Source organism: Meriones unguiculatus, chromosome 3, assembly GCF_030254825.1.
Source record: "Meriones unguiculatus strain TT.TT164.6M chromosome 3, Bangor_MerUng_6.1, whole genome shotgun sequence".
Taxonomy (NCBI): Eukaryota; Metazoa; Chordata; class Mammalia; order Rodentia; family Muridae; genus Meriones; species Meriones unguiculatus.
Window position 1 is genome coordinate 122,225,427 of NC_083351.1, and position 15,975 is coordinate 122,241,401.

Genomic DNA, 15,975 nt, shown 5'->3' on the forward strand with positions numbered 1-15,975 from the left:
ACTGGCCCGTGAGATCTGGGGATAGCTCATGATTACAGTTTCCCTCCAATGTCAAGATATTCTTTTCTCTTAAAAATATGATTTTACTTTTTTTTTGAGAATTTTAAAATACAGCAGCAACAGGGCCTTCACTGGTTAGATGGTGGCAGCATTCCTCCACTCTCACTGTGAAAACCCAGAACATTCCGGACATCGCCACATGTCTCCTGGGAATAAAATCTCTCCTGAGTAAGAGTGCAAAGTCTGCAAAATGTGCAGGGCACAGCAGGAGCAGAAGTGTGCCTTAATCTTCCTAAGGCCAGAGACATTTGACCAGAAATTTGAAGGGTAAGAAAGAGCTCTCTGTAGCCAAGAATAGTTTTTAAGGTACAAGCAGGGAGGTGCCCATAGTCCTTTGTGATGCCACACTGATCAAACTCATATTTCTGACCATGCTAAATATATTCTCAAAAAATTTAAGAGTCATCATCTTCGTCCAGTTGGTTCTTTTTCAATGCTTTTGCTTATATGATTAGTGGATTCCTTCTCTATATCAACAAATTTTACCTTTGCTTCCTGAAGTTAGCTCTATGCAGTCTTTGAGAAAGGATTAGCTTCCTCATGCAAACTTCTCTAGATGTGAATTATTTTCTTTTAAGCATCATGACTAAACTTTGGACACCAAGAGAAGAACTTATACTACAGGATGAGGGTCTGACTATACTGGATTCAGTATTGAGAGGTATTTTAGGCATCACTTCACATTAACACATATATTTATAATATATGTGTTATAAATTTATAATATATGTATTATCTATATCTATCTATCTATCTATCTATCTATCTATCTATCTATCTATCTCTCTATATCTGTTGAAGGTGGTGGTTTGAATGAAAATGGCTCCCATAGGCCCATAGAAGAGTGGCTCTATTAGGGTGTATGGCCTTGTTGGAGTAGGTGTGGTCTTTCTGAAGGAAGTGTATCACTTGGTGGGTGGGGGCTTTGAGGTTTCAGATGCTCAAGCCAAGCCCAGTGTCAATCTCTCTTCCTGCTGCCTACCAATCCAGATGTAGAACCCCCAGATACATTTCTAGCAGCATATCTGCCTGCGTACCCCCAATTTTCTCATCATGATGATAATGTACTAACCCTCTTAATTGTAAGCCATCCCCAATTAAATGTTTTCTTTTATAAAAGCTGCCATGGTCATGGTGTCTCTTCACAGCAGTAGAAAACCCTAAGACATTGCACATTAATGAGAATATATTTAAGTTCTACTCACCTGGGATATGACTCATTGGCTATTGCACTTGTCTAGGTGTTGAGGAGGAGGAAGTCTGGGAGGAATACAGGAGGGAGAAATTGATAGTAACATCTTCCGGTTGCTGAACTCCATGATAATACTGCGGTGGGTGCGGAAAGTCTCACAGTAGGAGTAAATGAATCACAAGGAAACATCAATGAGTTTGGCCATTTATTGATGCCGTACAAAGACAGACTATGAGTACAATCTGATTTTAACACTGAGGTACTCATCAGGTACACAAACAGCTGGGGAGCCAGATAGTGAAGTAGAAGCACAGGGAAGACAGTGAGTTAGTCATGTATGTTATGCCATCATTTTGGAGGGCAATGATAGGTAGAAATACATTTCCCCCAGCACCTTATTTTTAATGTCACAACTTAAGATAAAAATATTCGAATTAGCAACAAGAGTAGCATTAAATATATTCAATTGGTTATAGCACCAGGAAGCTCATAACATGTGGTCTTTCCCTGGGAAAGTGGATCATATGGACTGAGCACCAGATAGACTGTCCTAGAGCTTCATCTTAAAGTGAGAAAGGGAAAAGCTAGCTTGTACCTTCTAGGTTACCAATACATAGTTTTCCGAGAACGTCAGATAACTAAATGGGAAGTTAGGGTCCGAAATAATAGAATTCCTCAAACTGTATTTCAGAGTCTTGACAGAGGTTGGTCAAAACAGACTCTCTGAAAGCTCTGCATTGGAATTCCAGTGAATACATGGCAGTCTCAGGAGACCGGAAAGAGGTTTTGTGTGTGTGTGTGTGTGTGTGTGTGTGTGTGTGTGTGCTTTCATTTAAGAAAACCTATAAGAGTTGATTTGTTAAGGACTTGATTCATGACTTGAACAAAGTATTTACTATGAAGTTTCTAGGAATATTGTTCTCTTGTGGCATAATACAGTTTCAATCTCCAAGAATTAAATGGCCTTTCACTTTTTGGAGAAGAGATAATTCTATCACTCTGAAAAGCAATGTAAACCCTGCATGACATATTTACTCACAAGGCCCTATGGTAGACCTGTCTGGCTCATGGTAACTGTATATACAGTGTCTCTCGCTGAAGTTCTTGTGCACACCTTGAAGGTGTTACTGAAGGAGGGCACAGATAAAATAAACCAAGGCTTCATATTTGAACCCATGAAGGCATTATCCAGTTCTTGTTTTCAGGGTCATCCTACTTACTATTCAAGGTTGTTCTAGCATCCCTAGCATCAAAGATCAGTGGAGACACTGATACCCCACAGACTTACAGCTGACTGATGACTCCCAGAGCAAACAAAAATGATGCATGCCGTAGAACAGTCTCACCATGGTAGAAGGAGATGTTCATGACACATGATCAGAGGCCCTGGAGACAGATCTAGAATGGAGCACCTGGCCAGATCTTCCCCACAGACTTACGATATTTTCCACCACATGAGTCCCAGATGACATGGTCTATTTTTTTGCATTGGGAAATCTGGCCTATGTTAGTTTGATGAGGTCAGTAGAAATCCAGGTTTGTTCCTGAGTTTTGTAAGCCTGGTCACACCCAGGACCCTGATGTCATGCACTTTCCCCTTTGCTGTAACAGTACAAGGTTAAGTTAAATTCACATAGCTTACTAAATTAATCCCTGTGAACCCTATACCACTAAGCTTTGCAAAATTTTCATTACAAAAAGTCAAGTTTTCCTCCACTTCTCCACTTATGCCACTAACAGAATAATGTAAGTGTTTCTCTAAAATTTCTATTTCACCACAGATTGTCATTGGCCAGCAATGTTTATATGTAAAGACAGAATGCAAGAATGTGTGCTTAACTACACGTAAATTCCCTGGCTTCAGTAAATATCTACTTTCTTCTATTTCTGGTCTACCTTGAATTTTATGCAAAGCCCAGTGTTTCATTTTCCACAGGAATCAATCAGAATGCTGTGGCTGGAAAGAGTTTAAAAGAACATGCTATATAATGTTGTGTCCAGGGTCTCAGAGTAAATAAAACTGGCATTGGCCAGCAACACCATCTCATACAAGGCAGATGTCCATGTGGAAGTTTGTATACACTTAGCCGTTCATATGAATACTTGGTAATGTTTCTACTAGTTCTGCCACCACCTGGGTTATAGCACCGAGTTCAATAGCACCATTCTGCTGAATGGATGGGTAACTGCAGAGAGCTGTGGGATACTGTAGTTCAGAGTGAAGACATGCATATTGGTGCGTAAGCCTAAAACTATGCGATCTGTCACATCTTGTCAAGAGTAGGTTCTGAGGTCTTTCCCCAGGGCTTATATCTCTCCACACACCCTCCTTTCACTCTAGGTTCGGTCTGCAGGCTCACCTGGAAATTCACTCTGAGTTTGCAACCACAGCCTACTCCGACTTCAGTAGGGGGCAATGTCTAAAATAAGCATTCTAACTTCTATTTCAGTGTTCTGAACCCTCTCTACTTGCTACTCTCCACAAGGTAAATTAGCCTTTGTGTTTGATTCTGTGTGTATGTGTATGTGCATGCATGTGTGTTGATAGAGATCAAGCCTACGACCTTGCACCTGCTGCATTCTACCCCAGCTCTACATCTCTAGAGGCAAAAGACTTTTAAAAGTCACTAATGGATACACTAAATACATCATCTTGCCCACTTTTTAGAATTTGTTGTCTTCTAAACTATAAATTTTGACTAAATTTCTAAACTTCATATAATTTACCTTATTTTTTTCAAGTGGTTCAACCTATAACTTCACTTTTTGTCTCAAGAGAGGGATAGGGTTAATAGAACAACCATGACAGCCTCTTTGTAGCAGTTTTTGTTTATAACCCTTCTGCACTGGAGTGATGGTAAGATCTGAGGTCATGACTCAAATAGGGATATGGCAAGACAGAGAATGGCAGACAGGAGTACTCATTTGGCTGTGAAAGAGCTGACAAAGCCAGGGAAGTTCAAAGAACAAAACCCACATTTTCTTTCTTATGCTAGCAAGAAGTTGATTTCTGTTCATTTGCATTTTTAGGACTTTTAATAGAAACTAAACTTAAGTCAAGGTGACTTTTGGATCACCAATCTAATCCCCTTTGGATGCATTAGATGCCAGTGTTTACTTAATCTTGAATCTCCTCAATTTGTCTCAAGATTCTAGGTTTCTACTTGTGAAGTCCTGCACAGATGGAAGGTAGATAGAGGACCATAGCTAGCATTCTCTTCCTGTTCTTATTGTCTACTGGGTTCCCAAAAGTTGTCCCCATGACTTTTAAACAGTGGCTACCTAAGGCAGCCAAGGTGGATATATTCATGAAGACAAATTTAAAAGATTATCTGTTCCCTGGGTAAGTGTGGCTCTGTTTCTTGATGCTCTTGAGGTAGTTTGGAAAAAAAAACCCAAAAAACAAAAAACAAACAAACCTGATCTATGTTTTCATCTTTAAGCGAGAAAAGACATCTTTTCACAGATTTGCCTAATCTGGCACTTTCCCCAGGAACTCATCTCAGCTGCTTCACAACTCTTTCAAATACTTTGTCTTCCTATTAGGGAGCAGCCAGCCCCAAGCTTTCTGTGGGGAACATTTTGTGGCTACACATACACAGACATTGCATTTTGTTTTGTTATGACTTAAAGTTGAACCTAGAATGTGTAAAGTGAAATTTAAGTGAAGTGACCTTCTAGATGATGTTCTTGGGCAGGAGGATGTGGAGGTTGCTGATGGTGGCTTCTTTCTGAACCTAGAGGATGTCATGATTTTGGAGCAACTGCTGTTTGCGTTGCCTTTGGGTGTGGATGCTCTGTGCCTGTGGACAGGAGAGGCAACACTGAGCTCTCACTGAGGGCACAGAGCACTTCTTCATGGATTTTAGTGTCTGGCAGAAGCTGGCTGACAGTCTGTCTTTCATGCAAGTTAAATCTGTGGGAGAAGAAAACAATAAGAAGTAAACCCTCAAGGGGAATAAATGCAGAGACTCTCTTCTAGTCATTGCACAGAGAATGAGGGGCAATGGAGTGTTCAGCCCTAAGCAGACATACATCTCACACCCCTCCCCACAAGGTTCAGGGATATTTGAGGAAGAGGAAGAAGAAGGAGTGTAGGAGTCTGAGGTAGTGGAAAAACATGAAGGAAGGAAACAATCATTTCTTGACACAACAGGGCAATTATACATTTGAACTTACATCATCTAACAGCATGTACAAGACCTGTGCAAACTGAAGCCAAGAAAGTGACCAAGTGTAGAGTTAGGAAATGAACATTAAGTCCTAGTATAAGATGAGGAGCTATTGAACTTGATAGCTGCTGGAAAAGAGTCAGTTTTCTTTAACTATGTGATGCCTGGTGGTTTGGCCACCTGATAGGGTAGGTTCCCGTTCCCAAGACTAGTTGGACGTTGATATACAGCTGGTCTCTGAAGCTTTCAATGAGGGCAAAGTTAAACTTAAGGGCTATTTGTGATCCAGTTAATCCTCTGTTGTCATTCACATATACACACCCACATGCGCGCATGCACACAGACACACACACACACACACACACACACACACACACACACACACCTCTGTAGAAAACTACTTGGCAATATGATAGCCAGAAGGGAAATACTTGCAGGGGTGGGTTTGGGGGTAATTATGATAGCTCTGAGCCCTTATGATCTCTAAAGCTGTAGATAAGACCTGGCACTCCTAGTAACTCCTGTTCTTCCCTTTAAATATACCAAACTAGAAAACAAAATTGTTCTCTTTTCTCAGTGAAAAGAACCTAGAGAGTCTGTGTTGCTCTCTGCACTGCTCTTCCAGGAACTCTAAGTTTTAGCTTTTGCTGCTCTGGCCACAACAGTTGGGTAACATAAATAGTACTGAACAGTGAAGAAAAACAAACAAACAAACAAACAAACAAACAAAAAACGAGACTCAACCTTGGATGGGGAGAAGGGATGGGAGCATGGAGAAGTTGATTAGGGAGTAATTAGGGGAGAGAGGGTAAAAATGTTCAAAGTACATGAAGTGAAATTCTCAAAGAATTAGTAACGATGTTGTTTTAAAAAATCCAAAGGCATTTCCCTGATGGCTGACGAGGTTGAGCATTTCCTTAAGTGTATCTCTGCCATTCGACACTCCTCTATCGAGAATTCTCTGTTTAGCTCTGTTCCCCATTTTTTAATTGGATTACTTGGTTTGTTGCTTTTCAGCTTCTTTAGCTCTTCATATATACTGGATATTAGCCCTCTGTCAGATAGAGGGTTGGTGAAGATTCTTTCCTAATCTGTAGGCAGTCGTTTTGTTTTGATGACGGTGTCCTTTGCTTTACAGCAGCTTTTCAGTTTCATGAGGTCCTATTTATTGATTGTTGCTCTTAAAGCCTGTCCTGTTGGTGTTCTGTTCAGGAAGTTGTCTCCTGTGCCAATGAGTTCTAGGCTCTTCCCCACTTTTTCTTCTAACCGATTTAATGTGTCTGGTTTTATGTTGAGGTCTTGGATCCACTTGGAATTTAGTTTTGTGCAAGGTGATAAGTATAGATCCTATATAATATAGGATAAACCTACTAAAATATGTACATCTAAAGAAACTAATCAAGAGGGAGGACTCTGACTAAAATGCTCAATCCCCATCCCAAAAGGCAAAGAGGATGGACAGAAGAAGAAGAAGAAGAAGAAGAAGAAGAAGAAGAAGAAGAAGAAGAAGAAGAAGAAGAAGAAGAAAACAGGAAACAACCTAGGAACCTACCACAGAGGGCCTCTGAAAGCCTCTGCCCTGTAGACTATCAAAGCAGATGCTGAGCCTGATGGGCAATTGTTGGGCAGAGTGGAGGAAATTTTATGTAAGAACTGGGAAATAGTAAGAGCTGGAGAGGACAGGGTCTCCACAAGGAGAGCAACAGAACCAGAAAATTTGAACACAGGGAACTTCCCAGAGACTCATACTCCAACCAAGGACTATTCATAGAGATAACCCAGAACCCCTGCACAGATGTAGCCCAGGGCAGTTCAGAGTCCAATTGGGTTACATAGTAATGTGAAGAGGGACTGTCTCTGACATAATCTGATTGGCCTGATCTTTGATCACCTCCCCCTGGGGGGGAGCAGCCTTACCAGGCCATAGTAGAGGACAATGCAGCCACTTTTGATGTGAACTGATGGACTAAGATCAGAAAGGAGAGGAGAACCTCCCCTATCAGTGGACTTGGGGAGTGGCATGCATGCAGAGGGAGGAGGGAGGAGCTTATGGGGGGATGCAGAATGAATAAAGTGTAATTGATGAAAAATTAAAAAAAAGAAAAAAAAAGAACTAAAGGAAACTAGCGAGAAAAAGTGACACTGGTGAGGACATAGAACAGTAATCAGGAGCTTCAGGGACAAGACTCATGAAGGACGCTCATGAAGGATACACATCCCAAACTGGAGATGGAGAAGATGAGGAATGCAATGGGGAAACTAGGGGGACAGAAAGCGACAAGCTGTAGTATTTCAGATGAACAATTGGATATGATAGTGTTGATAAACTTACAATAAACTTAAATCAGTCAATGTAAAAAAAAAAAAAGAAACTAATCAAGAGGGAGGACTCTGACTAAAATGCTCAATCCCCATCCCAAAAGGCAAAGAGGATGGACAGAAGAAGAAGAAGAAGAAGAAGAAGAAGAAGAAGAAGAAGAAGAAGAAGAAGAAGAAGAAAACAAGAAACAACCTAGAAACCTGCCACAAAGGGCCTCTGAAGGCTCTGCCCTGCAGACTATCAAAGCAGATGCTGAGACTTATGGCCAACTGTTGGGCAGAGTGCATGGAATCTTATGAAAGAAGTGGGAAATAGTACAATCTGGAGAGGACAAAAGCTCCACAAGGCGAGCAACAGAACCAGAAAATTTGAACACAGGGGACTTCCCAGAGACTCATACTCCAACAAAGTACCATGCATGGAGACAGATAACCTAGAACCCCTGCACAGATGTAGCCCATGGCAGTTCAGTGTCCAAGTTGGTTCCATAGTAATGGGAAGAGGGACTGCCTCTGACATGAACTGATTGGCCTGCTCTTTGATCACCTCCCCCTAAGGGGGGAGCAGCCTTGCCAGGCCACAGAAGATGACAATGCAGCCACTCCTAATGAGATCTGGTAGACTAGGATCAGAAGGAAGGAAGGAGGACTTCCCCTCTCAGTGGACTTGGGGAGGGGCATGCGTGAAGAAGGGGGAGGGAAGGTGGGATTAGGAGGAGAGGAAGGAGGGGTTTATGGGGGGATACGAAGTGAATAAAGTGTAATTAATAAAAGTTAAAAAAATCCAAAGGCAACTGAAAAGCTTCTGTAAAGCCAAAGACACTATTTTCAGAACATAACAACAGCCTACAGATTGGGAAAGAATCTCCACCAGTCCTATATCTGACAGAGGGCTAATATCCAGAATATATAAAGAACTCCATATGTTAAACAGCAACAAATCAAATAATCCAGCTAAAACCTGGAGTACAGAGCTAAATAAAGAATTATCAACAGAGGAATATTGAATGGCAGAGAAACACTTAAATAAATGCTCAACATCCTTAGTCATCAGGGAAATGCAAAATAAAACGACCCTGAAATTTTATTTTACACCCATCAGAATGGCTATGACCAAAAACTCAAGTGACAACACATGCTGGAGAGGATGTGGAGAAAGGGGAACCCTTCTCCACTGCTTGTGGGAATGTAAACTTGTACAACCACTTTGCAAATCAATCTGGTGCTTTCTTAGACAATTTGGAATAGTACTACCTCAAGATCCAGCTATTCCACTCCTAGGCATATATCCAAAAAATGCTCAACTACACAAGGACATTTGCCCAACCATGTTCATAGCAGCTTTATTTGTAATGGCCAGAAACTGAAAACAACCCAGATACCTTTCAGTTGAGGAATGGATAGAGAAATTGTAGTACATTTACACAATGGAATATTACTCAGCTATTAAAAACAAGGAAATCATGAAATTTGCATGCAAATGGTGGGAACTAGAAAAGATCATCTTTAGTGAGGTATCCCAGAATCAGAAAGACACACATGGTGTATACTCACTTATAAGTGGATATTAGACATCTAATATAGGATAATCATGCTATAATCTTTACACCTAAAAAAGCTAAACAAGAGGAGAACCCTGGGTAAGATGCTCAATCCTCATTCAGAAAGTTAAATGGGATAGACATCGGAAAAGGGAGAAAACAGGGTACAGGACAGGAGCCTACCACAGAGAAACTCTGAAAGACTCTATCCTGCAGCATATCAAAGTAGATCCTGAGACTTATAGCCAAACTTTGGGCAGAGTGCAGGGAATCCTATGAAAGAAGGGGAAGATAGAAAGACCTGGAGGGGACAGGAGCTCCACAAGGAGAGCAACAGAGCACAGGGGTCTTTTCTGAGAGTGATACTCCATGCAAGGAGATAACCTAGAACCCCTGCTCAGACATAGTCCATGTCAGCTCAGTCTATAAGTGGGTCCCTAGTAAGGGGAACAGGAGCTGTCTCTGACATGAACTCAGTGGCTAGCTCTTTGATCACTTCCCCCTGAAGGGCGAGCAGCCTTACCAGGCCACAGAAGAGGACAATGCAGCCAGTCCTGATGAGACTGATATGCTAGTGTCAGATGGAAGGGGAGGAGGACCTCCCTATCAGTGGACTGGGGGAGGGACATGGGAGGAGATGAGGGAGGAAGGGTGGAATTGGGAGAGGATAAGGGAGGGGGCTATAACTGGGATACAAAGTGAATAAACTTTAGTTAATAAAAAAAATAAGTTAATTTTAAAAATCCAAACCTTATCTTTTTCAGGTGAAAAAGTACAACTTCTATTAATGTAATTAATACTTTCTGTATCTACCAAGAAAGGATCCAAGGCAACTCATAATAGTAGATATTCAATAAGTCATCATGTATCAGACATTGTAGAGTGTTGGTGCTAAACTGATTTCCTTCTTGTGTGGTCATGTTAGGTATTTCCATTATCCCATGGCTGCCTGGTAGGCAAAGGATACTCATTTCTTCTTTTTCTTTTCTTCTTCTTCTTTTTTTTTTTTTTCCTTTTTTTGGTTTTTCAAGACAGGGGTTTTCTGTGTAGTCTTGGCTGTCCTGGTCTCACATTGTAGGTTAGGCTGTCCTCAAACTCAAAGAGATCTACCCATCTCTGTCTCCTGGAATGCTGGGATTACATGTGTGTGCCACAGCGCCTGGCTTCCACTCACTCTTTGTTTTGGGGTTCAGCTCCTTGACTTGCTTAGAGATGTTAGTAAATAAGATTCCTAGAGGGTCAGTGGGTTCACAGGAGTGTGAGCCTGTCCCAGTAAAAAAACAAAACAAAACGTGTTCACATAACTACCAGACAAAGGTGATGGGAGACACTGAAGCAACTTAATACACAACCTTCAGCTAGAAGCAAGAAGCTAATAGCCAAAGCTATTGTGAATCAACAGAGCATTGAATGACTTATTTTGTATTGAGGGAAAAAAGGCTATAGTCCTAAACTGTGAGTACAGAGGTGTTTTGCTATGCAGCACTGTCAGGGCAACAGACTCAAACATCATTCTACACACTTGACTTCATTTCATCTGCATCAACTGATTGATTTTTACATTTCACGAGTGAGAAAAATAAAGTCTACAGCAGCGAAGAGCTTGCAAAGTATTATCCAACTGTATAAGTGTCAGAGCTAGATCCGTGTAGCAAGAAGCGCTGACTTGAGAGCTCATTATTGCACAGTTTAGAGTGCCCAGCACTCAGCCAGCTAAACTGTTTCTTGAGCACTTTTCAGTAGAGAGGGTGATACAGACACAGTATCTTCTCTTCCATTTGAAACTATGTAGATTAAAACGTGAGACAGGAACAAATGAGACTCCCTCCTGAAGTCTAATTCTTGTTTTTGAGCTCCAGAGACAAAAGCTAATTTTCTTTGTCTTGCTTTCCTCACAGACTCAGAAAATTAGAATAGATTATACAAAAGGCCATTCATATATAGTTATGTTGTCTGTCCCCCCCCCTTTAGACAAGGTTTATTGGCCTTGAACTTGCAAATAGCCTCCCAGTGCTAGGATTATAGACATGTGCTAGCGTTTATACACATACTTCTCCAAACGACATTCCAAACAAATTGGATCACATGCTACAGTGATATTTTTCAAATCATGAAATTTGCATGCAAATGGTGAGAACTAGAAATGATCATCCTGAGTGAGGTATCTCAGAAGCAGAAAGACACACATGGTAGATACTCACTTATAAGTGGATATTAGACATATAATGTAGGATAAACATACTGAAATCTGTACACCTAAAGAAGCTAGCAAGAAGGAGGACCTTGGGCAAGATGCTCATTTGGAAAGGTAAACAGGTGGACATTAGAAGAGGGAGAAAATAGGGAACAGGGCAGGAACCTACCACAGAGGGACACCGAAAGACTATTCTGCAGTGTATCGAAGCAGATGCTGAGACTCATAGCCAAACTCTGGGTAGACTGCAGGGAATCTTATGACAGAAAGGGGAGATAGAAAGACCTGGAGGGGACAGGAACTCCACAAAAAGAGAAAAAAAAATCTGGGCCCAGGGATACTGATACTGATACTGAGACTGAGACTGAGACTGAGACTGAGACTGAGACTGAGACTGAGACTGAGACTGAGACTGAGACTGAGACTGAGACTGAGACTCATTCTCCAATCAAGTACCATGCATGGAGATAACCTAGAACCCCTGCACAGATGTAGCTCATGGCAGCTCAGTGTCCAAGAGGGTTCCATAGTAATGGGAACAGGGACTGTCTCTGACATGAACTTTGTGGCCTGCTCTTTGATTACCATCCCCTGAGTGGGGTGCAGCCTTATCAGGCCACAGAGGAAGCCAGTCCTGATGAGACCTGATAGACTAGGATCAGGTGGAAGGGGAGGAGGTTCTCTCCTATCAGAGGACTAGGGGCCAGGCATGGGTGGAGAAAAGGGAGGGAGGGCAGGATTGGGAGGGGATGAAGAAGGAGCCTACAGTTGGCATACAAAGTGAATAAGCTGTAATTAATAAAAAAATAAACAAATTTTAAAAAAGAGAAGTGATTCACTTCTAGAAAGAATTCAGTGAGGCTCAAGTCACAATTTTTTCCTTCAAGAAGGGGAAATTATTTCAGATTTGCTTGAGTGCCTCTGGAAGCACAGGCTACTTCCTTTCTTTTTTCTTTACAGGGAACTCTAATACATCAATAGTCTTGAAGAAAAACATGTTTCCACTAACAGGTAGTGCACTGTCCTGTGTAGAAAGAAGAGTCAGCAACTAGAAATTAATGTTTTCTTGACTCTGAGCCTGTGCTTTTTGCTGCTGTTTTTCATCTTCAGATTACAAAGGCACACATGCTCTCTATTTCCTTAGAAATTATTTTACTAACTGAAGCCTGTGTTTATTTTTTAAAAAATTATCTGTCTCTGCTAGCTTTATGAATTCTACTTTTTAAAAAAATATAACCAAATAAAATAAGATGAAACAAAAACTATCACATCAAAGTTGGCCAGGGGAAAAAACAACAGAAGGAAAAGAGACTAAGAAAGGACACAAGAATCATTCAATCGTTCATACACTCAGGAATCCCATAAAAACACTAGACTGGAAGCCATAGGACATATGCAGAGGACCTGGTGTAGACGCATGCAGGCCCCGTGCATCCTGCTTCAGTCTCTGTGAGTTCATATGAGCTTTTCTCATGTTGATGTATAGGGCCTGTTGAGAATCCAAATAAAAGTCTGTCTCTCCTAAAAGACAGAAAATTTGTTTAAGTTTTCTAAAGTTCTGTGAAGAGAGTCTCTGGTTTGCCTGAATATCATTACTGTGTGATATCCCTTTGCGTTCTTCTCCCATGCGCCCACCAGAGTGGCAGGTGCTCTCCATGGGGGCTGGGCTGTACAACAGTGGGCTGCTGTTCAGAATAAGCAATGTTTCTGTTTTTAGAACAGCGTCCAGCATGCAAACCCAGATGTCACCGACTTCTCACATTTCTTTACATCTAAAGAGCTCACAGCTGGTAAGAAAACAGAGAAAGTAAATTTTGGGGCGCTCCTTGCTGCCCATTCTTTTCCATAACTATGTGAGTTCTCTCGAGTTCCTACAAGCAAGGATGAAGACAGAGGAAGTGTGAAGGCTTGGCTTGCAGCCTACCTTTTCACAGAACTTTTTTAGCTCATACTGGTTCAAAAATATCCTTTCTGTCTCTGCCCCCAAGCCTGTGTCACTATTGCGTCACTTGCTGAGCCTGATAGTGGATGGATCTTTTTTACTGAGGTTAGTATGATCTTAGTGAGGATATGAAGAGCATCTAGGAGGCCCCATAAGGACAAAGGCTTACGTACCTATTAGTTGAAATACTACCTGCTAAGTGTGATCGGATTAGGAGATAGGGTGATATAATTATGCTGTGAGTTCCAATGAAGGCATTCTACAGTAGAGTAGAGTAGGCTCTTCATAGAACATGACTAGTGCTGTCCTTTTGAGAAGAGAGGCAGACACACAGAGAGAGAAGACAGCCATGTTGAGAAACATGCGCCAAGAGGGAAGAGAGTCATTCATCGGGAGGATATCGGAGACATAGGCTGACCTTAACTCCTGCGAGCAAAGAAGAGCCAAGCATTGCTGGAAAGCACCAGATGCTAGGAGAGAAAGCATGGACCTGGCAATAACTTGATCTTAGATTTCCAAACTCCAGAAATTTGAAAGACTAAATTTACATTGTGTTAAGCCAATTTTTTACAATAGCCCTAGAAGAATTAATACATCCTCCACCCTTAGCAAGAACAATGATAACAGAATTCCCTGTTTAAGGAGATGTGTTTGGTGCATAGTATGCTGCTTAGTTCTCAGAGGATTTTTTAGCAGGTACATTTGTTATTTCCTTTTCAAATTTTTATTTCTCTTTTCTCTTTTCTTCCTCTAAACCCTCATTAAAGGAACCCTCCCTGTTCCTTTAAATTTATGGCTCCTATATACCTGATATACATACATATCATCTGCATATACATATACATGTGTGTAATAGCTAAATGTTGCCATGCATAAATGTATAAAACATATATTCCTCAATATAACCTGCTCAATCTGCATGACGACACTTGTATGTATGTTTTTAGGGCTGACCTTTCTGCACTGGACAACCAGTTGGTGTGCTATTCTCTGGGGAAGACTGCCTCTCTAGTTCCCAGTATTCCTCAGTTGCCTATAGTGCATAGAGTTGAGGCCTTGTGGGTTTGTCCATGGCCACTTTAGCATGTCCATTGGACTTCAGACCTGCTCAACAAGAGGGAAGCTGTGCCCAGTCTGGAAACCTAACTATCTACTCATGCTCGTGACATCATGGCCTTTAGAAGAGAATCTACAACCACCACTTTACTAAACCGACATAACCCCTAACAACAAGCTATAAATATTTTCCACATACACAGAAATATGTGTGGCTTTCACCCTCATCAAGGAAACTTCTACTTGCAACAGACAGAGACCATTACAGAAATCCACAACAAATCAAAATGTAGAATTGTGGAGGCCAGCCCAGGTAGATACACCTACAAAATGCTCCCATACCTAAGGCTCAGGGAACATTGTGGAAGAGGGACAGCAAGACTGTACAAACTGAAAGTCAGGGAGTTTGTGATGAGATCAAATCTCCTAGTAATATCAGAAAGCGACACCCAAAAATTCTCGCCAGCATGATAGCCCAAACATGAGCTGAACAAAGATGACAGCAAAGTTCTTCCCTTTTAAAAAATGAGGGCTTCAAAGAAACTAAGCAGCTGAGTATCATGTAGCTGGGATACGGTGTCTTCTCAGCGCTTCTGAAGCTTTGCCCCCGGGAGAACAGGTCTCTTGTGCTGCTGATGTGGAACTTGGGGAGGAACTTAAATGGACAGAGTCCCATGCCCAGAAGAGTTCTATTTGCTCAAAATGGAAAGCCTACTTGTCCAATTATGTTAATATCTAATGGCTTAAGAGACTTACTCAAGCCTAGCTCTGGTGTCTGAACTTGAGAGCTCAGGCTCTTGGAGTCCTGCAAACACTCCAGCTTCCGGAGTCTTACTGTTTCAGAGAGGAGATCCAGAAGCAAGAGAAGAGCTCAGAGAGGAATGGTGTTGGTAGTTTGTTTATGGCCTATGTCCAGCAAGTCATTTCGATAATGACTGTGAACCTCACATGGTAGCAGAGCTTAATTACCCCACTTCTCTTCAGTACTGTAAAACAAGGAAGGCTTCTGTTCATCAGCCAATTGGAGCCCAGCCCCGAAGTACACACAATGCTTATAATTAGGGCAACTTGAAGAGCAGATCTCAAATTCCCTCTCTCTGTTCAATAACGTATTTGGACATTTAAAAGGACAATTGTCTGCCTGTTCTTCTGCAGGCACCTGGCTCTAAGCTGATGCAATCTTATTTTGCCCATGGAAGAAAATTTCAACGTTGCTGATAGTTGCTATAGGACTGAGAGCTCCCTGAAGCCAGAACATCTTATTCACAGCACTTAGCACTTGTAAGAAGTATCTTCCAATCAACAGGGTTCATGGAATAAATGAATGAATAAATTTCATACAACTAAAAAATTCAGCAGAAAAAGCACAGACTCAAACATTTAGTTGTCATATTATTATTAAAACTTTTCTACTCATTGTTCAAACTAAACAGTAAGAACAAAAATTATAACAAAATTTTAGAATGTGGGCCAGAAATTTAGTGGTGAGGTTTTGCCCA

At 41.3% G+C, this 15,975-nt stretch overlaps 1 protein-coding gene across 1 annotated transcript in view; it reads right to left on the bottom strand.

Moving 5' to 3' along the window:
- Nucleotides 1-1,444: 1,444 nt before the first annotated feature.
- Nucleotides 1,445-15,975, bottom strand: part of Adamts12 (ADAM metallopeptidase with thrombospondin type 1 motif 12) — a 286,260-nt gene continuing 271,729 nt past the window's right edge. The window contains exon 24 of the mRNA XM_021649372.2: nucleotides 1,445-5,168. Within this exon, the coding sequence (XP_021505047.1) occupies nucleotides 4,990-5,168 (179 nt within the window). The 3' untranslated portion in view covers nucleotides 1,445-4,989. The remainder of the gene's footprint in view (nucleotides 5,169-15,975) is intronic.